General features: G+C 35.3%; 1 protein-coding gene across 3 annotated transcripts in view; it reads left to right on the forward strand.

The window, feature by feature from the left end:
- The window catches only part of RAB5A (RAB5A, member RAS oncogene family), a 29903-nt gene that overhangs the window by 1914 nt on the left and 3140 nt on the right, over positions 1-24849 (forward strand). For 2 of the 3 annotated variants that reach the window (XM_015079495.3, XM_027061940.2), the window contains exons 2-5: positions 1189-1445; positions 20006-20157; positions 20469-20591; positions 22296-22389. In XM_015079495.3, the coding sequence (XP_014934981.1) occupies positions 1283-1445; positions 20006-20157; positions 20469-20591; positions 22296-22389 (532 nt within the window). In that variant the 5' untranslated portion in view covers positions 1189-1282. Of the gene's footprint in view, positions 1-1188; positions 1446-15757; positions 15929-19988; positions 20158-20468; positions 20592-22295; positions 22390-24849 lie in introns of those variants that run through there. The other variant, XM_053221503.1, reaches the window with a different exon arrangement.

The following is a 24849-nucleotide window of genomic DNA, read 5'->3' on the forward strand; positions in this document are numbered from 1 at the left end:
GTGTTACTAAAAGAACTCTGCAAAGCTGCTGTTGAGATAAGGCAGTGGTGATTTTATTGTCTCAAATATAAGGTCTCATTGGTATTTATTAATCCATTGTCGAGAGGGAGTTTTATATAACCTCATTTCATGGGGAAAGCAAATTTCTTATATGAGGTACCCAAATATAACAGTGATTTTTAGGGGGAGGAATCATCAGGTTTAGTATTACTAGTAAGCACATAATCAGATTTTGACTGAAGATAAGAAAACTGTGATTTTTGAGTAGATTGGAAGAGAGTCCTTTTTAATGTTCCCTTACTCCTTTCAGATTGAAAATTAGCAGTAGGTATTAAGAAAAGAGATAGAAGTTGCCATTTAGGCCAGTTTTTTCTAAATGTGTTAAATGGAAAATAACGACTTAATTATTAGCCCCGAAACTACAGAAGAGTGTAAGTAAATAAGACACCAATAAGCTAACCACATAGAAAACCACTGTTAACACTTCCATGTATGATGTATCTGAGCACATGAGGAAACAGTTTTAAGTCTTTTAGCTACTAGACATACAAACAAAATATTTGTTACTTTGGCATTACCATTAATCAAAAACTGTACAATTTAATAGGGGCCTTCAAATAATAATAGCCAACATTTATTGAGTTCTTACTATGTTCTAGGATCTGTTGTAAGAACTTCCCATTTATGAACTGAATTTTCCCCAAAACTGTTTTAACCCATCTAGTCTGGCTCCAAAACCTGAACTCTTAAGTCACCTCTCAGGTTGACTGGGTTTGAAACACAGCTATGTTGTGGCTCTGTCATGGCTCTGTCACAGTAACTAAGTGACCTCAGTCAAGTTACTTAACCTCTCTGCCTGTTTCCTCATTTTTAAGGACTGTAACAGTCTATAGGATTGTTGAATGACTATGTTAAGTACTTAACTACCTGGTACAAAGTTGAGTCTTAAATAAAGATTAGCTTTAAATCTTTTTTTGATCTGGAAATTATAGCAGGATTTTAGGCTTAAGTCTCATACTTTTACATTATTTCAGTACAAAGGTGGTGAATTTAAATACATGGGAATCGGTGTCCTGTAGAGGTTACAATTATCATATTATATGTGATAGGCAAAATTACTGAAGTGATTAACATTAGATTTGTTTACTGATTTGTGTGTTTAATAATACAATATTTGTTTCTTTACAGGTTTCTCTACATCCAGAAAGAAAAAAATTTGACACCTTGCATCCTGGAAGTTCATTTAAAAGACTGAAATTAGGGACTTCTTTCAAATTTGGACATGGCTAATCGAGGAGCAACAAGACCCAACGGGCCAAATACTGGAAATAAAATATGCCAGTTCAAACTAGTACTTCTGGGAGAGTCTGCTGTTGGCAAATCAAGCCTAGTGCTTCGTTTTGTGAAGGGCCAGTTTCATGAATTTCAAGAGAGTACCATAGGGGGTGAGATTTTCTTTTTTCCCTTCATTTAATTGAATCATACATTGGCAAAAAAGATTTTGCAGTTCCAGTTGTGTGATGATGAATACCTAAATAGGTCACACAGTGAAGAAAACTGTTCAGCAGACCTCAAGCTTTAAAACTTATCTTGATTTTTGTTTAGGTAGTATCTTTCTACATTTTGATTTCCTGGTTATCCCCAAGATGATTGTGTAAAAGCTGGACTACAGATACAAGCATGAACAGAGTCAGTGTCCCAAGTAATTAAATTTGATCCGATACCTGTTTCTTGATAGTGATGAGAAGCTTCTTCAAATTAATACGTTTGTGCTGAATAATACTGGCTTTAGAATGAATAATGAAAATAATAAATAGTGAAGGTTAACCTTAAAATCCTAATTCTAAATAACTAGACTATTTGTATATTAACACTGATTAGTAAAATTAATTAAATTTTATTAAACTTGAAGAGAAAAAGTCAGTGGTCAATGGAAAGGGACATGAAAGGGAAATGGGACCTGGAGAGAAAGATCAAAGATGAGGAAGAGGTAGAGTAAGCCATGAATACAGTGGTTTTGGTAGGGTTGAGAGGGGATGAGGGGAGGGTAAGAGGCAGGACAAAGGAGACAACTAATAGTGCAGTGTTGTGGATAAAGACAGGGGATTGGTGATTGAATTAATCAGATTCACAGCTTATATAGCATTGGAGCAAAACTTTTTTCGGTGCCTCAGTTTCATCTGTCAAATGAAGCTTTTGAATTAGGTAATATCAGAGGAACCACACAGCTTTAAGATTCACAATATTTTGCAAGGTGTGTGTAATTAAGCAGTACTATATTTTTAAAGGTATACGTAAATAGATTTTGAAAAGTCAAACTTCTGAAATATGTGACCCAGCTAATATGTAGCAACTTTAGATCTGTGTTTTAGGAATATAACTTCTATGTTGTGCATTTAGTGTATGTTCTCAGGTACACTTGATAATTTTATTCATAGTTCAGACCTTTCTAATGAAATAGTTTGTAAAACTGTACTACCTCCTGACTTCCCTGCGTACAGTAAATACAGTACATAGGTGGTATGTCCACTTTAATAGATGTAGCAATGTGTTTGTCATCTTCTTTCATTTGTGTATATATCAAGTTACACAGTGTTCTATTGTTTCAGTGTTTTATGTTTTTTACAATGGGTGACCTTCAAAAATGTAGTCATATCATTGAGCTTTTGAGTTAAAAATATAATGAACAACATACATTCTTTGTGATTTTTTTGTTAGAACATTTACACACACACACATTTGGTTTAGGAATGAAATATCTCTCAAGGTAGTATCGCTTGTCAAGTAATTGTCAGTGGCAGCATTTCCCAAAGTTCATATGCATTCTAGGCTAAATACCTGGGCCAGATAGGTTTGGGACTGGCTCTGTGCCACCCTCCCCCTCTTCACAGTGCATAGTCCATTAACAACACTGAAGCACTATATAGTAAAGAACTTAATTCCTGGGGAACTGCAAGAGCCTCAGGAGGGTAAGACTAGAATCTTTGTTTTTGTTTTGGATATTATGGTCATCCAAATGTACTTTGTCCTAATGATATTTAAAGAAGGACATTTGTAAGAAAAATTGAACCCTGTCAGTGAGTTGTAAATATACAGATCTGATAAATGTTGTATGCGTATATGTAATCTGCATTTCCATTTAACACAAATCAGGTGATCTACATTTATGGATTTTTCAAGTGTTTTGTTCCTATATCTAAAGCTTCCTTAATATTTTCTACTTGTGCAAATTGACTTTTAAAACCAACTTTAGAAGGGATTTATATCCAAATTTCTCTGTTAACGGTTGTTGGACAGTTTATGTTATAGACGACCAATTTTTAGGAAGTCTGACAGTGCCATTATGATTATAGCTGTGAGCACTGGGTTTTTGTTTTTGTTTTGAGACATAGTTGACATAGTGTAAGCTTAAGGTTTAAGACATTGATTAGATATGTTTTAATAGTGCTGTTTTATGCTCTTTGATAACAGCTCTTCGCCCTTAGGGACAATACTAGTATTCTGTTGTAAGGATTTCATGGTTTGAGCTATTTAATTATCAACACCCCAAGTCCATAACTTGTAAGTAATATATATTTTTGTTTTGGCTGATGTGTGGTAAGACTTACCTAACAAATGAACTTAGCCAAATGTTTGCATTTTATTTTTTGATGGTTTATACCTACTAACATTAGGTATGGTCTGAAGAGCTAACTTAAAATTTTCATGTTTGAAATCATATGCTATTCTCTTGAGTTTGTGTATTCTAGAGCCTTACCTTCATCAAGAATATCAGGGTAGTTTATGCAGTTCTAAACATGATAGCTCCATTTAAGAATCAATGTTGTCTCACTGCATCCTATACAATTGCCCCTTTGCCCTATAGCACTCACAATAAAGTTAAGTAGTTAGGTGTTGGGTTTAATACTTCGGGGAGTTCTAGCTTATTTGTAGGGATTTAAAGTCTGCAGGACATTTATGTTCTTATTGTTTAAGACGAACCCAGGGGCGCCTGGGTGGCTCTGTTGGTTGAACATCCAACTCTTGATTTCAGCTCAGGTCACGATCCCAAAGTCGTGGAATCAAGCCCCGCGTCAGGCTCCCACTGCCCTTTCCCCCACCCTCACACACACACTGTCTCTCCCTCTCTTTCTCTAAAAAGGAAAAAAAAGAGCCCAGAAGGTTAGCAAGGAGCATTTGGTTCATATGATTGTGTTCCTCAGTATCTCCTCAGTAAATATCTGTTGGATAGGGCTGTTCATCTTTCACTTAACACCTTGAGTACTTTAAGACTTTAAAGGTTTCAAGTGAGTTACTCCTGTTAAAAAAAACATTGTTTAAATACATTTACATGCTATTTATAAACAAGTGGATTTTCAACGTAAGTCAGAGCAAGGTTAAAATATGCAGTGAAGGGGCATCTGTGTGGCTCAGTGGGTTCAGCGTCCACCTCTTGATTTCAGCTCAGATCGTGATCCCAGGGTTGTGAGATTGAGTCCTGTGTCAGGCTCTTCACTGACATTGCAGGGAATGCTTGGGATTCTCTCTCGCCCTCTGCCCACTCCCAAAATAAGTAAATAAACCTTTTTTTTTTTTTTTTAATATGCAATGAAATAAGATGCAGTCATTCAACTCTTCTTCTTTTCTTTTGAAAGGTAAATGTTTGATACCAGAGTTTAATTTTGAATGCACTGATCATCAAAGGAATGTCAGACAAGTTTAGGTTACAGAACTGTACAGGAGAATATTAACATTCCTCCTGCAGGTAACTGTTATTTTTGAGGTTTGGTTTAGCACACTGGTTCTCAGAATGTTCCCGTAATCCAGAAGCATCTGCATTACCTGGGAACTTGTTAAAAATGCAAATGCCTATGTCCTATATTGAACCAAAACACTGAAGTGGGACCAGTAATCTTAAATGTTAACAAGTCTCCCAGGTGATTCTGTTGCATACTGAAGTTTGAGAACCACTGCTTTTTGTGTTCTGAGTAGTCAGTATTACATTTACACTAAAGTTTTTGGAATAATTGCTTTTTGTTAAACTGCAGTTTGAGTAGAGTTTTTGAAAACATGTTGTTTGTTCAGCTACTCCAGTTTGAGGATTACAAGTATTGTGTCCTGGTAACATCACACATGACTTCTATCTCTTTGTATGGGAACCCCTTCCCTCAACTCTGTTAACCTGGTAGGCCCTTTAAGAGAGTATGGCCCCTTCTCTGTCCCATCAGGGTTGCTCTGCTTTGTCTCTCTTTACTAAGGGACTTTGTATAGTTTTCAGTTATCTGTACCAGTGCTGTTCTCCTTTATTGCCAAAAGTAATCAAGGACTGATTATACACTAAGTTAATTAAAGAAACGAGTGCCTTTTTAAATTGTAGTTCCAGGACATGGCACATATTAGCTGCTTGATCATAGATAAGTCAGACTCCACTCTCACATGAAATGGAAATAATGTATCTAACTAGAAAAGTTTTTAGTAAGGGTTAAATGAAAGTACATATAAATTTCTTGGCACAGTGCGTAATACAGAGTAAAATGCTTATTAAATGTTAGCTGTTACCACTACCATCACCATTACTTTTTGCTGAGTCATTTTTATCATTGTTATATTGCTACAGCATGACATTACTTTGGAATTATGACTATTCCATATAGTGCATGGCATTTGATTTAGGATATGGCAGTAATAAGTTTTTTATGTTTAGATTTCCTTTGTTGGAAGATGAAACTTTTTTAATTTTTAATGTTTATTTTTGAGAGGGAGAGGAGGAGACAGCGTGAGTGGGGGAGGGGCAGAGAAAGAGGGAGACACAGAATCTTAAACAGGCTCCAGGTTCTTGAGCTGTCAGCACAAAGCCTGATGCTGGGTTCTAACTCATGAGCTGTGAGATCATGACCTGAGCCAAAGTTGGATGCTTAACTGACTGAGCCACCTAGGCACCCCTGGAAGATAAAATTTATAGGAACAAATAAGACTTTAAAAACTTTATAAAAGCAAGTACTTAACTAAATTTGAGCCATCCTAAAAATGAAGTTTTTGCAGATTCATTCAAGTGGATAGTATAAGCATGTACAACTAAGTTTCTTAAAATTCTGCTTGGTAAATTCTTACTAATTTTTCCCTCTCCATTTATTGGTTTTCACAAAACTAGTTAGTCGTGTATATTACATTAAATGCATGCCACCCACATGAACTAAGCTATTTGTGGAAGTTTTCTCAGAGGGGGAAATTACACTGTTAAATAGAATACTAAATGTATTCAGATATTAAACTTGTCTCCTAAACTGAGAAAGAAAAGCCAGCCAGAAAATTTAAATCTGAATAACTTACGTTCTTCCTGTAGTAGTAAACTTTCTACTGTTGCCCTTCACTTGTTAGCCTTCAGAAAGACTGATTTGTATACAAATGATCCCCAGTTTACAGTGGTTCTACTTAGTTCAACTTCATGATGGTGTAAAAGCAATACAGACAGTGGAAACCATACTTTGAATTTTGATTTTCTTCCAAGCTGGCAGTATTTGGTACAATACTCTTGTGATGCTTGGAAATGGCAGTGAGTTCTAGCTCCCAGTCAGCCACGTGATCACAAGGGCAAATAACCGATACAGTCACAACCATTCTGTACCGGTAACAGCCATTCCATTTTTCATGTTTAGTACAGTATTCAAAAAATTACATGAGATATTCAGCCGTTCATTATAAAATGGGTTTTGTGTTAGATGATTTTGCCCAGTTGAAGGTTAGCATAAGTGTTCTGAGTACATTTGAGCAAAGGTAGGTTAGGTGTATTAAATTAATTTTTCATTTTTACCAAATTCTCAACGTGATGGGTTTATCAGTATTAACCCCATTGTGACTTGAGAAAGGTCTGTAATTGTAAACCTTACATTTATTACCTTTATCTTTTTTCATCACATTGCTCTCAATTAAAAGTACTTTTGAGAAAGGATGGAAGACCTAGATAGAGACAGACCATAAGCATATGGTTTTTGACTCATTAGAAAAATGGTGTTTGAAATGTTCATTGTTCTTTCTAATACAGTGAGAATTAAAATTTGTGGAAGTTAATCATTGGTTTCAAGTGAAAGAATATTATCTTTATGCATGGTACTATTTCCTTCTAGAAAGTATGTATTCAGTATCTGAGATAGGTTGTATTACTGACAGAAGTTTATATCAGTTTATACGAGTTTTGTCCTAAAAAATGATTTTTTAATAGAATTAACAGTAATTTTTTTTCTAGTATCCTACTTCAGAATGTTATACATGAGTATTTAAACATTGCTGCCACTTAGGAGTCTGTAATCTTGTTTTTAGTCTTGGCAACCTTTTATGGACACTTTGTGAGCCCTGTTCGAACATTTGTAAAATGAGAGGATTGTAAGTAAGAATTCTTCTAGAGCAGGCTTTTTTTTTTAGTGTGTACTTTCCACATTAAACAGTATAATCAGTACATTTTAATGTTTTCCTCCTCTTAAAATTTATTTCATAATTTCAGTTTTTGAACATCAGTTTTTGTCCTGTCTTACTTGATTCATTGATTGCCCTCTAGTGCTGCTTAAGTGTTCAAAGCTATTTGGTAGAATGGTTTTTGCCAGTTAGCTCTAACTATAGCGAACAGCCTCTGTTGATTAATTTGCTGCTTTTCTCTTACAGACTGGGAAGTAAGATTGTCAGACTTCTTTAAAATTCATTTATTCAACAAATTTACCAAGCTCCTAACATTGTGCTAAGTACTAGAAATCAAATCTTACAGTTTAGGATGGGAGACAGATTGAGTACACATAAGGTATGAAAAGTGGTATTACATACCACTATTTAAATTAGGCCTAAATTTCTGACTGATCTTTTTTATTTATTATATATATATATCCCAAAAAAGGATACATACGTATATATAAAGGAAGTATATTCTCAGTTACATACTGAAGAAATATGTAAATTTGCGTAAACTTTGGTGCTTGGACTTCATGACATCTATTTTGGCTGCATTCGGACTATTTTTGCTACCTTTCTGTTGTTGACTCTGTTCTGAACATTTAAGATTTGTGGGTAATTGACCTTCGGTAGACACCAGAGGCACATAAGATACTTGGTTTGAATGATTTGATGTGGTGGGTTGGGAAACTTTATTTTTATTTATTTATTTTTACTTAAGGTTTATTTATTTTGGGAGAGAGGGTGAAAGCAGGGGAGGGAGAGAGAATGGGCAGCTTTTTAAGAACTTCGTTAATAGAATAAGAATTCTGACTTGATAAAAATAGAGAAAACATTGTTTTTGAAAAATTTCTTTTCTCCTTTTGCATCTTACACTATAATAATCAGCTGTTACTTATATGCAATCTTGTGATGCGTACTGAATTTAACATAGGATAAGCTAATTTGGAGTCATCGTTGAGAGCTTTTATTACAGACCTCTTGGTGGAGAGAATCAGAATGTGTAAGAATGAGAAAAGCAATAGGAAATAATTTCAAGAGGTTTTGGGAGTTTGATCATTGGCTAGCTTGATATAAATACGAACTAGCTAGCAAATTATTAAATTTCTCAAGATGAAAGTGTTACTGAAGCTACATATTGGATTTTGGAAATGAATATCCTTAGTGCTTTACAAGTTTTATAAAACAATGTTTGAAATAAGTTGATAAACAGCATTCACCCTCTTTTCAAGGTAATACAGATGTGGAAAGTAGAAGCAGGATGAGGAACCAGTTATTCATGGTTTCTATCCTTGAGGATAGCAAGTGCTTTTGGACTCAAAAAGAAGAGGATAATCTGATGATATGGGACTCAAGTCACTATATTAATTATTGGGTACCTTTAGCATTTCTCAGCATTTTACGAGGACCTTACTACGGTTATATGAGGTTACACTAAAAATTCTCTTTCCTATATTCTCCTAACCCACTGGGTTCTCTCCGTCCCCCACCCAAGACAATGTAAATTTGTTATATGCCCTTGGGAAGTTATTATTACTTTTAATCTATATAGTCTCTTCCCCATTTAATACAATTTGAAACATATCAGGGCTACTATAATGTAGCTTATATTTTTCACTTTAATATTCACGTGACTTTTTTTTTTTTTTTCTTAGAAACAACCACAAAACTTGATGATTTAGAGCAAAGTCATTTCATCCTCGCATGGTTCTGGGAATCGAGTGGGCTTTGTAGATGGTTTTCTGATCATTCATGGGTTGCTATCAGTGCTGGGGCTAGATAGACTCAATCTCAACTGCTGCTAGCTATTGGTTGGAGCCTCAGCCAGAACACCTACATGTGGGCCTTACCACCTGTCTTGAGTTTCCTCACAGCTTGATGGATTGGTTCAAGAATGAGTGTCCCAAAAAGTACCAGGTGAAGCTGGGTGGCCTTTCATGACCTTGCCCCAGAAGTTACATAGATAGCATCAATCATGTTCTAGTTACAGACTCACAGATTCAAAGGAGGGGTGTCAGCATCATGTAAGAAGAATGTGGTGTGGGAGATCTTGTTGAGGCCATCTTGGAGAACACATTCTGTCAAAGATCTATCCATATCATTTTATGAAGAGCATCTTCATTTTTCTTAGGTGTAACAGTATTCCATTGCATGGATCATATCAATGTATATTTAAGTCACTTCTCTAGTTTTGAATTTGCACATTGTTTTAGATTTTTGGCTGTTAATATAATTTAATTTAATATAATGTAGTATTGCAGTAAATAATTCATAGTAATTTCAGATGTATCCCAAGTATCTCTATGGTATAAATTCCTAGAAGTTGATTGCCTATATAAAAGGTTACATACATTTGTAGTTCTGATATAATTTTCTGACAGCCCTTCAACAACAATGTACAGAATGTACCTGTTACTGTATATTAACTCAAAAGAGACTTGTAGATTTTGCCATTTTGCCATATTATGAGGAAGATCAAGAATCTTTTCATATTTTTAGAGCCCATTGTGTTTCTGTTAATTATAACTTCATGATATTTTTATGTGAATTCATTTTTAATAGATGCTATTCTATTTTATTTCATTTATTAATGTTAATTTCTCAGTATCTCTGTTTTATTCATACTTATTTTAGTAACTGGTAATCTCACATTTTTTTACCATATTCTTATTGTTGGACATTTAATATTTGTATTTTTGATTGCTGTTTTAAGTAATCCTCTAATTGTGGACATTTTCTTGGAATATTTTTTTTCTCTCTGGAGTTAATTCTGTAAGATAGAGTTCTAGATGTAGTTACTGAACCAAAAATAATTTTATCTAATGATTATGGGATCAAAAGGATTGCAGTCTTTTCATCAATTTTTTCCTCCCTTGGAGATACTTCCAGTTGTTTTTTTTTTTTTTTTTTTTTGGTCATTGCTCAACTTAAATATGTTTTAAGATTACAAGTTTCTTGTAACTGTTAACTCTGGGAGTTAAAATCTTCCTTGTCTTTTCTCCCTTCTTTAAGTTGTCCTTTTCCATTCCTGTGTTGTAAAATTCACAAATATTAGAACTTTTAAGCTTCCTTAGTGGATAGGTTTATTGCTAAGCATTAAAGAGTCACTTCAAGACAGTAATACTTTAATGATCTGAGAGGTTCCCTTGAGGTTGGGGAAGCATTAAGTGCTAGGTTCTTAAACCCAATGCGGAAGGTGTATCACTAAAGAGAAGGGGGAAAAAAGAAGCTTCCCCCTTTTCAAATAAGCATTTTCATATTCTTTTAGGTAAATACCTAGAGGTGAGAATCCTGGATTGTGTATTACTATTTTTAATATTTTTTAACGTTTAATGTTTTCCATAGTGTCTTTATCAGTTTACATTCCCACCAACAGTGCACTAGGGTTGCCTTTTCCCCACATCCTTGTCAGCACTTGTTATTTCTGTTTTTTTTTAACTGGTCACTCTGACTGATGGGAGGTGATATTTCACTGGTTTTGAATTACATTTCCCTGATGATTAGTGACATTGAGCATCTTTTCGTGTGTCTGTTGGCCATCTGTATGTCTTTGGAAAAAAGTATTTAGGTCCTCTGCCCATTTTTTAATCAGATTTGGGTGTTTTGAGTTGTAGGAGTTTGTTATGTATTTTGCATATTGACCCCTTATTGGATACATCATTTGCAAATATTTTCTCCTGTTCAGCAGGTTACCTTTTCATTTTGTTGATGATTTCCTTTAAAGTACAAAAGCTTTGGGGCACCTGGGTGGCTCAGTTAGTTAGGCATCCGACTTCGGCTCAGGTAATGATCTCAGGGTTTGTGGGTTTGAGCCCCGAATGGGGCTCTGTGTTGACAGCTCAGAGCCTAGAGCCTGTTTCGGATTCTGTGTCTCCCTCTCTCTCTGCCGCTCCCCCACTGGCGCTCTGTCTCCCTCTGTCTCAAAAATAAACAAACATTAAAAAAATACTAAAAAAAAATAAAGTACAAAAGCTTTTTAGTTTGATGTAGTCTGGATTGTTTATTTTTGCCTCTGGAGTTTTTAACTCTGACTTGGCCACACTTGATTTCTAGCAATTTGTCAATTACAGCTTAGGTTTTTCTACCTGAGCTGGTTTGCTCATCCTCCTGCTCTGAGGTTATCCTTACCATATCCACCTTTCTGTACAATTTTGGGAGTAGCGTATTGCCTTCTCCCCTCAATTTTCTTACAGATCAAAGAAGAGTTGACAATTTTTCAGTTCATCTTTTTACTTGTTAGGATGGCGTGGCTACTTCTAAGCACCATACATGCAGACCTGGAAGCCAGAAGTGTCTTTTCCTTGCATATTACGGGAATTTAATAAAGTACTGTTTAAACTATTTAATAAAGTACCTATTGTCCACAGATAAAATGTCTTTCAAAGACACACATCCCTTAAAGCTAAGTTAATTTCATTAACTTTTTCTGTATTGATGTTCCTTGGAGAACATTTGTCTGAAAACTAGTTAGTAACTTCTCACAACCTCTCCCCTTTCTTCACCTTTCCTCTTTGTAATGTGTTCATTCTGCTTCCCAGTTTATTATTTGATACATCCTTGTTATATAAATCCAATCTGGTGAGAAAAGACTTTATAAGGTTTGGGCCTGTGGTGGGATAAGCACAGATTCTTAGCCTTGAAGGTTCATTTACTGATTTTATCAGTCCCATCATAGAGTGTTCAGGTTTGGGGCCCTAACTTAATACTAACCAAACTCAAATTCTTAAGACTAATTTAAAAACAATATTCATAGTTTGGTATCAGAAATACTACTGTGGTAATGTTCAGCAGGTAACATGTAACTAGCTTATGTCCTGGTTAGTAGATTCCTTTAAAAGAGTTAGGTATCCTTAAATATTTTCCAAGATTGCAATTCATTTAGCAGCAGTTGCCTTTAGGTGTTGTTGGATGTTTTTTGTTGTAAAATATGCATGACATAAAGTTTGTAATTTAAACATTTAAAAAAAATAAAAATAGGAGCACCTGGGTGGCTCAGTCGGTTAAGCGTCCATCTTCGGCTCAGATCATGATCTCTCCGTCTGTGAGTTTGAGCCCCGCATCAGGCTCCATGCGGACCACTCAGAGCCTGGAGCCTGCTTCAGATTCTGTGTCTCCCTGTCTCTCTCTGCCCTTCCCCCGCTCACACACACACGCGCACACACACACACACACACACACACTCTCTCTCTCTCTCTCTCTCAAAAATGAATAAGCGTTAATAATAATGAAAGTAACAAAAGTAAGTAACAGTTCTGGAACATTCAGTACATTAACGTGCAGCCATCAGGACTGAACATCTTCAGAACTTTTTCATCTTCCCCAACTGACATTCTGTTTATTAGGCAATAACTTCCCATTCTCCCCCACCTTTATCCATAGCAAATAACCATTCTATTTTCCCTCTAAGAATTTCACTGTGTAGGAATCTCATATAAGGGAAATTATACACTATTTGTCTTTTTGTCATTGGCTTATTTCACTTAAGATGTCATTAAGGTTCATCCATATTCTCATGTGTCAATTTCCTTTTTACAACGGAATAATGTTCCACCATATGTATAATAAAGACCACATTCTGCTTATCTTCCGTTGATCCTTCATTGTGGATTTTGGGTTTTCTTCCACCTTCTGGGTATTGTGAATAAATACTGCTATGAACATTGGTATACAAGTATCTGTTGAAGTCCTTGCTTTCACATCTTTTGGGTGTATACTCAAGTGGAATTGCTGGATCATCTGGTGATTCTGCTTAATATTTTTGAAGAATCTGTCATTTTCCACAGTAGTGCCCCATTTTATATTCCCATCAGTGCACAAGAGTTCTAATTTTTCCATATCCTTGCCAGCTCTTTGATTTCTGTTGTTTTGATCATAGCTGTCCTAATGGGTGTGAACTAGTGTCTCATTGTGGTATTGATTTTCATTTTCCTACTAGTGATGTTAAGCATTTTCATTAGCTTCTTGGTCATTTGCATATCTTCTTTGGACAAATGTCTATTTCTTTGCCCAATTCTTAATTAGATGTTTGGGGTTTTGTGTTGTTGAATTGTAGGATTTCTTTATGTATTCTGAATATCAATCTCTTATTAGATGCTCATTGATTAAGAATGAATCTTATGTGATTAGTGATTTATAGATCATCTCATAAGATGGATTTGCTTTTAGAAATATTGCCATCTTTTTACATAGTACTCGTCTAGTAAAAATTTTTTTTAGCTTGGGGCACCTAGGTAAAGTTAAGTCAGTTAAACGTCTGACTTCAGCTCAGGTCATGATCTCATAGTTTGTGAGTTCAAGCCCCATGTTGGGCTCTGTGCTGACAGCTCAGAGCCCGGAGCCTGCTTTAGATTCTGTGTTTCCCTCTCTCTCTGACCCCTCCCCTATTCATGCTGTGTCTCTCTCTCAAAAATAAATAAACATTAAAAAAAAATTTTTTTTTTTTTCATTTTTTTTTTACCTTGTTGCCAGGCTTTTGGAGTATTTTCTTTTTGGGTTTAGTCACTGTATGTTTTCCTGTCTGCCCTAGTCTTTTTTTATCCCCCTTCTGTTTCTTACATTAACTGAAATGTAACTCTTTCCTGAATACGTGGTTTTTGCTGTCATAATCTACTGGGTACTCCTCACAATGCAATATGATTTTAATGGGAAATAATAGGCTTAGTTTTTTTATTTTGCCTATTGTTAGCTTTAGACTTCCGTATATTCTTCTCTGTGTACAATTTTATTATCTGAAGTCAGTGCTTATCTGAGAAAATCCATTATACTCAATTACTGCTATTGATACTCTTCCCAACAAGCCAGTTTCTACCCTGATAATTTTGGTACCTGCTTCTTGATGCTGCTCGGTCAATTCCTGCCATCCTTCTCCCTGATTGGATATTCATCTTGGAGTTTGATTCAGATCCATTGAACTCATTTATTAAATTCCTTGCCTCTAAAACACTTTGCTTCTGCAAATCACTCCCAAACAGTCTCTAACTTGGATTTTATGATCTGCTTCTGAGAACCTCAACCAAGACCCTTCTCTCTAGCAATTCTATTCCTTACCTTTCAGTTTTGAAAGGCCTCAAATCCACTACGTATAAGGGAGAACATTCAGTCATGATTCTGCTGTGAGGAGACTACTGTTATTTTAGTTTTTTCTGTGCATTTCTGGTCATGTTCCTACATAGATGTACCATATACCTACCAGGAATTTATATATATATATATTTTTTTTACTTTTTGGCAATTAAAGGTTATTTTATAACCATTTTTAATGTAATTGCTATTTAATACCTATGAAGTCACCAGTACCTTTGCATTTATACATTTCGGTTGTTTCTAATTGTTAAGTACAAAATTCTTTCTTTCTAAAGGTTTCTTCTTCCTATTCTCCTGCTCCCCATACCATCTTTTGGAGATTCCATGAGGTACTAGATTAACAAGTGTCAGCATTTTCATTATTTTGCTACATGTTGGCAAAATTATTTTCAAAACAGTTATATCACCAGCAATGTGAGTTTTTGCCACACTTTTTCAAGGTTGTTTTTTTTTTCATAAGGAAGTAAAATAACTTTTCTTTCGACTTTTTGCTGTAAGGATGATTTTGTTACTAGTGATGTTGACTTTTTTTTTCTTAGGTTATATTTCTTTTGTGAATTTTCTTTACACATTTATCCTTGATGCTTTGGGAGTTTTGCTTAAGATTTATATGAGCTATCTACATATTAAAATTTAATCCTTTAATATTCACTGTAGAAATTTTCCAAAAATGTGTTCATCCCTGTGTTATGGGTGTATGATACATGTTGGCAGATAAAATCTCAAATTTTTTTATGTAATCAAACTGATAGTCATATAGGATTTTTGGTCAATTCTAATAACATAATCCTTTTCTATCAGATTTGATACAAAGTTGAGGGTTGGGGTGTTATTGGTTCCTTGGTTTTTCTCTATTATGCCCTTCTGTTCAATTCATGTAGAATCATTTTAGTTGTTAGATTAAACTCTGATTTATTAACCTTTAGATAATGCTATTATCCGGATAATGCTTTGGATATTTTTCCCCTGGCTCATTGTATTGCAGTGTCTCTTCCTTGCTTATTATTTATGAAGGTCTTGCACATTATAGGCCTTTGGTATTTGCAGATTTAACATTTACAGTTTCAGCTATCTCAGCTGACTGCAAGGTCTGTGATTTGCTAATTTGTAGTGTTGCTGAAACTGAAATGTTACTTGCTTGCTGCCAGGCTTACCAATAGGAACTGATCTTGTAGCTCAAAGAGGGAGCCTATTAGACAGGCCAGCACCCACATCTCAACACAGCTTTGTTTTTCTCTACTTGTCGTCGCGTACACAGTAACTCTCGAAGTGATAAAAGCTGTTTCTTTGTGAAATATGGGCCCGAAAAGAAAACCAACTGCTAGTGCTGGTGATGAAGTGAAGAGAAAATGAAGAGGTCTAAGAAAGTGATGGTTCTTAGCCAGAAAATAGACGTTTTGGATAAATTAAAGTGGTTGTGCAGATTAAGGTAAGTTGGTGGTGGTTAATGTTGCTACAGTATCGATGTAGTAGTGTATATTTTGAGTGTCAGGATTTATTTTTATAACTTTACAAATGATTAGCAATGTGATTTTAGAAGCATTAAGGATTTGAAGATGTCAGCTGTACTTCACTGAGTTTTATGGGGGAAGTTAAGTTTTATGGGGGAGGTATTTGAAAATTTGCGAACATTAGGGAATCATGATGGCCTTGCAGTATGTAATGTTTCAATAACGCTGAATTGTCCCATAACGTAATATTTCTGTTCTTGTGGCACTACAGCACTTTTAATTGTTTTAATGTGGTTTTGATGTACCCTAAAACCGCATCCCCCTGGCCTCTTAATACTGTTACTTTTTTTCCACCCCCATCATTATGCTCTATCATAGCACATGAATAACAGTATGGTGTTAACCAAGTTAAAGAGATCTTGATGGTATTTTGTTTGGTACTGTGTTAGTTATATAATAACTTGGGTAGAGCGAGGCCTTTTGAAATGTCTATTTTTTTTCCCCATTTGGGAACTATTTGTCTATTCAGATGTTATCAAAGATACCCCCAAAATAGACATATCTTTTATGAACTTCTTTTAGCAAACATTTTGAATATTTATATGAACTGGGATTTTTATTATTGGGTATGGAGAAGAATAGCTAACAGTAATTTCCCAAGAGACTCCTAGTCTAGAAGAAAAAGATTACATAAATCAGTGTTTATCAAAAATGTGAAAATGTTCATGGCACAGAGTTGGGGGCTATTAAATAGGGTGTGATGAAGGATGCTAAGAGGAGTTAAGTGAATTGATTGTTCTTGTTCTTTGTTAATATAATTGGGATCCATTTTCCTCCAAGCATAACAACTAAAACCCTGGTTATTGCCAGTGTGTTGTAAGGCTGTTGACTTTGATCTGTTCTAGCCCATTTAAACAACTCATTATTTTATCTGTTCTTTTTTAGTTAATGCCTTTGGATTTCCTTGTCAGTCATGCCTCTTAAAAATAATCTCTTTTCAATAATCTTTTTTAATTTTTTTATTTTTACATTTATTTATTTTTGAGAGACAGAGACAGAGCACAAGTGGGGGAGGGGCAGAGAGAGAGAGGGAGACACAGTCTGAAGCAGGCTCCAGGCTCTGAGCTGTCAGCACAGAGCCCGATGCGGGGCTCGAACCCACGAGAACTGCGAGATCAGGACCTGAGCCCTTGAGCTGAAGTCGGACGCTTAACCGACTGAGCCACCCAGGCACCCCACAATAATCTATTTTATTATAAGGATATTTGAAATGTTAATAAATAATGATGATGGTGGACATTCTTGTTTGGTTTCGAGATTTAGAGAGACTGTTTAAGTGCTTTCCTATTAAGCAAAATGCTAATTTCAGGCTTAAAATAGACACTTGATAAACTTTAAGGAAGATTCCTACATGTATATTAGGAATGGATATTGCCTCAAATGCCCTTTTGTCATTTATTTAAATACATGGTTTTTCTTTTTTAGCCTGCTGGTGTGAGTGCTTTGTGATTGTGAATCTACAGTTATGGGTTATTGTTGTTTTAATGTATTTGTTGAAATTTCCTTGCCTGTATTTTATTTGTCATTTTTGTACATGCATTTATTAAAAAAAGATTGGTAGCCTTTTGTAATATCTTTAACTGGTTTGAGATTCAGATTATATTTCCTTTAAGGCAGCATAACTATTAATTATGTCTCTGAGCCTAGAGGTGATTTATGGAAGTGTAAATGAATGTTTTTACTCCCAGTGTATTTGTGAACATAGAAAAGAGAAAACAGTCTGAATGCAAATTATCCAGTTTTTTTTTTCCAAGTTGCATCAAACAGTATAGTTTGAGAAATAGCCTATAGTTTGTGATGCATCTTTTTCCTTTTTTCATTTTATGAAAAAAAGGAGTATTGTTTTTGAGGCTTAAGTGTTTAAAAATATTTTTTGATTCTGCAGAAGAACTTTTCATGACTGAAAAAGTGACATGTTGCTTTTTTTGGTGTCCTTTACCATATATACAGGATTTAAGTAAATGGAATATTTTTGCTAATTTTGTATGTTAAGGTCAATGAATTAGAACATATTTTAATTATGATTAGCTACTTCTGAGAATTCACAGAACTATTCATTAGAATCTGCTTAAGATAAAGATATTTCCAATTATGACATTTATAAAACTGAGAAGGTTATAGTTGCTAATATAAAGCCAGCAACCAGTTGACCTTATAAAAAATACAGTGAAAAATAAATACTATATTTAAGGTAAAATAAAATATCTAATTAGACTTGGCTTATTCAGCACATGTGATACTAACTAGTGAATCACTTATGAAAAATTGACATCACTAGATAAACTACAGTTTACAGAAATGGATCATAATTCTCCTGCATGATAGGACAGGGTTTTAGAAAAAAAAATTTTTAACCTTTATTTATATTTGAGAGAGAGACAGTGTGTGAACAGGGGAAGAGCAGAGGGAGAGGGAGGCACAGAATGTGAAGCAGGCTCCAGGCTCCAGGCTCCAAGCTGTCATCACAGAGCCTGATGGCGGGGCTTGAACTCATGAACTGTGAGATCATGACCTGAACCAAAGTCTGACATTCAATGGACTGAGCCACCCAGGCACCCCAGAGTTTTAGAAAATTTTATAACTTAATTCTTTGCCAGTTTGGGAGAAAGTTGAATAATCACACCTTGAGCTGAAAGTAAAAGGGAAGGGCATACTAATTTATAATGAATGATAGAGTAGCAGAGGATTAATTACCAAAGTTAACGAAGGAAAACAACTGTAAGATGTCAGCATGCTGCTAAAAAATGGCTAAGTGTAGGTCTGGTTCTAAGTATCTTTATTTTAGTGCAGCTAGCTACACTTAGAAACTTACTCTAACAATTTTTAGTTTATTTTGAGAGTGAGAGAAAGAATGAGTGGGGGAAGGGCAGAGAGGAAGAGAGAATTCCAAGCAGGCTCTGCACTGTCAGCACAGAGCCCAATGCAGGGCTCTCTCTCAGGAACCATAAGATCATGACCTGAGCTGAAATCAGGAGTTGGATGCTTAGCCAACTGAGCCACCCAGGCACCCCCTAACAACTGATATTTTAAAGTTCAATTCACTTGATTATAAACTACCTTTTATGAATCGATTTCTTTTCGTTTTTTTTAAGTATCCATTACAGTGTTTTTCCTGATGTTTATTTCTAGAGCTAAGAGGATTATGAAAATAATTCAGAAAATAAATGATATGTAATTTGCAAGATTGGACAGCGAACTTCTTAACCTTAAAAGCAAAAATATCTCCATAAAATAATACTTTACTTGGCTCAGTCAGTAGAGCTTGCAACTCTTGGTCATGAGTCTGAGCCTGATGTTTGGTGTAGAAATTACTTTTTTAAAAAAAGGATACTTTCTTGTTAAAATCTAAGAAAAGAACTGATGAAAGAGCACATATGCAAAAAGTCCTTATGGCAAGGACTGAAACAGGAGTTAATATTGAATCTGAATTTAACAAATTAAGTTTAGGTTGAGTTCATAACGATTATGAAAATTAAAGTTTTATCATGTTTTGAAGGAAAAACATCATAACAAAAAATACTTAGTCATAAAGGACTGGAACTAAATCAGACTATGCCAATAAATACCAGGAGAATGGAGCAGGGGGCGTGGTGTTGACAATGTAGGTGGTGTAGTAATAGGTATGCCCGTCCTCTCTATCAGCTCCCCGCCCCTTGCAGTTTTTCAAGAATATCAGTGTATATTTCTTGAACTGTTTTAAAATTTAAAAATTCTTAAATTTGTAATGTGTAGAGCGATTTAAGAAATGTTACTAAACCTATTTAGTGTTACAATAAACTTTTTAAGAATATAGAAAAATCTTTGAATCTGATTTTACTATGAAGGTCTAACAAGCATGTATGTATATCAAGCTTTGAAGCACAGACCTTTCAGGTGTCTAAAGCCACTATTAACTGTGCATGTACAGTGTATCCTATGTCCAGGTGGTTTCTATACTGTGAAAATATTAGGGGGGAAATGATGCTAAACTTATTGCAGACATTTTCTTCTTTCAGCTGCTTTTCTAACCCAAACTGTGTGTCTTGATGACACAACAGTAAAGTTTGAAATATGGGATACAGCTGGTCAAGAACGATACCATAGCCTAGCACCAATGTACTACAGAGGAGCACAAGCAGCCATAGTTGTATATGATATCACAAATGAGGTAAGTAGAAATGTATTCTACACTGAAACTACTTTGACTATACATTTCTTGTATTCAGAATTTCAATTAGAGAAAAGTTTTTTTTTTTACTTTTTTTTTTCGATACCCAACCATGACATTTCTGCCAAAGCTTTCATGAGATGGAAGAACTGATTAAAAAAAAAAAAGATGAAATTGTCTCAAATAATACAATAATCCTAAGCACTTCTTTCCGAGTTACATTGAAGAGTTTGTAGCTTTGTCTTACTTACAGAGACTCTCCCTAACCATTTTTTGACCCTGTGCCAAATAGCTGTTTCTTTGTTTCCCAGGAGTCCTTTGCCAGAGCCAAAAACTGGGTTAAAGAACTTCAGAGGCAAGCCAGTCCTAACATTGTAATAGCTTTATCAGGAAACAAGGCTGACCTTGCAAATAAAAGAGCTGTCGATTTCCAGGTATGTTTGAAGGCACATATGTATTGTAAATTTTCCTTCTGTATCTACACTTGAATTAGTTATTTTAAAGCCATGCAAATAATAGAAAATATCGATTTTTTAAGGAAATGTTGATCTACTGTATGTAATAAAATGCTTCTCATGACAAATCTGAATTTTTAAATATCTTCACATAATTGTAATATATAAATACTCTCAAAGATTTTGTTGATCAAAACAATTACAAAAGAAGTGATTTTTCACAAATAGTGCAGAAATCTATAAAGCAAAAGATTATTGATTGCCTCCTACCCTAATCCCTCCACCCCCACACATACTTTAGTATCCTTCCTAACCTTTTTTATTTATCTGCCAATGTTTATATTAGCATACATACACATATACACATACAGCTTATACTACGTGGTTCTTAAAAGGGCCTTCAAAAATGAAGGCTCAAAAATCCACTTACAGGTTATTTATTCTAGCTAACTAAGAATGTTCCCTTCTGCAAAATAAAGCACAATTATTTATTTACTTACCTGTGTTTATTTTTGAGAAAGAGCATGAGTAGGGAAGGGGCAGAGAGAGAAGGGGACGGAGAATCTCAAGTGCATTCTGCTCTGACAGCAGCGAGTCCAATGTGGGGCTTAAACTCACAGATCATGAGATCATGACCTGAGCCAAAGTCATACACCCAACCAATGAGCCACCCATGCACCCCTAAAGTAAAATTATTTAAAACAAATGTCCCTAGTTAGACATTTTTAAACTTTCCCTCTTCTCTCCCTCTTTAGTTTCTCTACTATATGTGGTATATAGTAGAAACTGTACACTGCATACTATACTGTATATATATAGTGTGTGTATGTGTATATACTATATATATATAGTGTGTACTATATATATATAGTATAGTATCAGTGGTGGCATAATTGTCTTTGATGATGGCTGTTGGTGGAGTACATGGACTGAAAGGGAACTACTATTTCTTGCACCATTAGGTAGTAAGCTGAGCATATTGCTACCATTGCAATTGTGATTTTATTTAATTCTGGTTACAGTCCTATGAGGTATAGTATCTACTACCCTGAGATGGTTCGTCCCCAGCATAGAGTGTGGGAGATAGAGCAGTTAAGTTATAGACAAAAGTGGCCCTCTCACACAATTCAAAGGAACCTCATTTTTTTTCTTTAAATTGGAAAGATACGTGGTTGCTCTTCACAACTGTGAGGCTTAAAGGCAATAATATATGTAAAATGTAAAGCATGACAAAAATATAGTAATTTTTAAAGGAATGGTTCATGACATACTCAAAATATTGTTAGCCATTTAGTGTTTGAAGCCAGTATTAGATACTAGGATTCCCTTTGTCTTCATTGTGAGTAATGAGCATAAATAAAATTTGCTATAGAGATCGAAGAGACTTTTATATTTAGAATAGGAGAATTTTCCACCCTCTGGAACTCACTATTTGAAATCAAATTTTAATGTCAGATCAGATGAATCAGAATGGAATAGTGCAAGAAGTTAAGGCAAAAAGAAATTTGAAAAGGTATCCTACAAGAAAGGTATCCTATTACCTTTAGTAGTAATTGCTTATTACCCAGTTGCTGATTATAGGTAGTCAAGTTGGAGTAGTAATAAGCCTCTTTTTCTATAACAAAAATAAGGCAGGTATAGTATGTGCAAAGTATTTATCTCATTTTTTTGTTCTATAAACAGGAAGCACAGTCCTATGCAGATGACAACAGTTTATTATTCATGGAGACATCAGCTAAAACATCAATGAATGTAAATGAAATATTCATGGCAATAGGTAAGTTTTCAAACAGTAAATATAGGCAAAACAAATTACACTGGGGCATATTTGGTTTGTCTTTTTAAAATTTATTTATTTATTTGTTTGTTTTGAGAGAGCACTAAGCATGCAAGCACAAGCAGGCAAGGGGCCGAGAGGGAGATAGAGAATCCCAAGCCGGCTCCACGCTGTTAGTGCAGAGCCAGAAGTGGGGCTTGATCCCATAAACCATGAGACCATGACCTGAGCTTAAAGCAAGAGCCAGACACTTAACTGACTGAGCCACCCAGGTGCCCAATCTTTTTAAAAATTCTTGATTTTTTTTTTTAAATGATTCTTCTCTTCTAGATCCGTTCCAAGAATTATTTTGTTAGTAATATTGTTAAATTTGAAAGACTATTATCTATTTATTAGGTTGTAGTACTTTTCAGTTTAGTTAAATTTCTTCTAGGTGAGTTGAAAGCCTGGACTTTGAGCTAATAATAGTTCAAGCAGATATATGTCTAAAGATTTCAATGAGAAGTTTGGATAAATATGTTTTTCTATTAGATTATACTTTTTATAGAAAAGGAAAATAAGCTCAGAGCAATATTTATCAGGGCAGGGGCACCTGGGTGGCTCAGTCGGTTGAGTGTCCGACTTCAGCTCAGGTCATAATCTCGCTGTCCGTGAGTTCAAGCCCCGCGTCGGGCTCTGTGCTGACAGCTGAGAGCCTGGAGCCTGTTTCGGATTCTGTGTCTCCCTCTCTCTCTCTGCCCCTCTCCCACTCATCCTCTCTTTGTCTCTCTCTCTCTCTCTGCAAAAATAAACAAACTTAAAAAAAAAAATTTAAAATATTTATCAGGGCAAAATATGGGCATAAAGAGATTTCTTTCTCACTGATGAATGACTGTTTTCATGTGCACTTTGCCCTGAACAAGGGCTATTTTTCTTTGTCACGTTCTTTTCAAACCACTGATTGACAAATATAACTCAAGTATGCACATGTTATGTAAGTATGCAAATATTGTAATCAAATATTTTAATGGAGAAAGTTGCAAAGCGCTGAGGCACAGAGATGCTCTGAACAATATAAACAACACGCTTGGGGCTCCTGGGGTTAAGCATCCATCCGACTTTGGCTCAAGTTATGATCTCACAATACGTGGGGTCGAGCCCTGCGTTGGGCTCTGTGCTGGCAGCTCAGAGTCTGGAACCAGCTTCAGATTCTCTGTCTCCCTCTCACTCTGCCTCTCCCCTGCTCACGCCATGTCTCTCTCCAAAAATTAACATTAAAAAAAATTTTTTTTAAATATATAAATAACATGCTTTATAGTAGCTCAGTGGTCATTTGACCTACCTAGTGCTCTTACTTTTTCCTTTAAGGTAACTTTAACTGGTAATGATTGTGATTCCACATTTGTTGATTATAAAGCAATGAAGTTAGCATACTAATAAGGATGCTTTCTATTTTCTGTAACAAAAATATAAGTATTTCTATTGACCTTAACCTCCTTCCAGTAATTTTTTTTTTTTTTTAATGTTTATTCTTTGAGAGAGAGAGAGAGAGAGAGAGAGAGCACAACCAGGGGGAGGGGCAGAGAGAGGGAGACACAGAATCCGAAGCAGGCTCCGGGCTCTGAGCTGTCAGCACAGAGCACAAGAGATCATGACCTGAGCAGAAGTTGGATTCCTGACTGACTGAGCTGCCCAGGCCCCCCAACCTCCTTCCAGTAACTTTAAGGTGTAGATTCTGTGAGAATGGTCTACTTTGGTGGCTCTCGCATTTTATTCTCTCTGCACTATTCGTGCACCAAGCCCTTCTCATTCCCAAACATTTTTATTATATGGCAATGATTTTTAACTGGGGTGCCCATAAACTTATCCCCAAATAAGAAATATTCTTTTTTTATTGAAGTCATACAAATTAACCAATTAACAGCTGATTCAGAGGCTAAAGAACAGAGTAAATGATGCAAGTACTATCAGAATATCTTTCACTAGGCAAGAGAGTTTAATGGTGGCTCATGAGGAAAAAACCTTACTGTTGTATAAAATAATTTACTGCAAAACTCAGGTTTGAAGTTTATTAGGGACATACTTGTGAAGGATTGGGCAATAATACGCTCTTTTTATTAATAGAATAGATTATACCCAGAACCATATCTAAAAAGCTAGTAACAAATCAAGGAAATCTCTGTGCCCGCTGTGGGGCTTGAACTCACAACCCTAAGATCAAGAGTCACATGCTCTACGGACTGACCCAGCCAGTTGCCCCCAAATGGGCTTTATTTAATTTGTACCTTTTATTCAGATGTGCTAATAATAATGTTTTTTTCCAGTCAGAAAGTCAGAGAGTAGCCTACATATTAGAATTGCCAGTTTTTTTCCTGAAATTGCAGTGTTCCTTCCCTTGAAAGAAATACCAAGCATAAATTGATTTGTGGCCTATTTCTCTTACCAGGTTAGTAACTTAGATCACACAGGGCACTCATATTT

This window comes from Acinonyx jubatus, chromosome C2, assembly GCF_027475565.1.
Source record: "Acinonyx jubatus isolate Ajub_Pintada_27869175 chromosome C2, VMU_Ajub_asm_v1.0, whole genome shotgun sequence".
Classification (NCBI taxonomy): Eukaryota; Metazoa; Chordata; class Mammalia; order Carnivora; family Felidae; genus Acinonyx; species Acinonyx jubatus.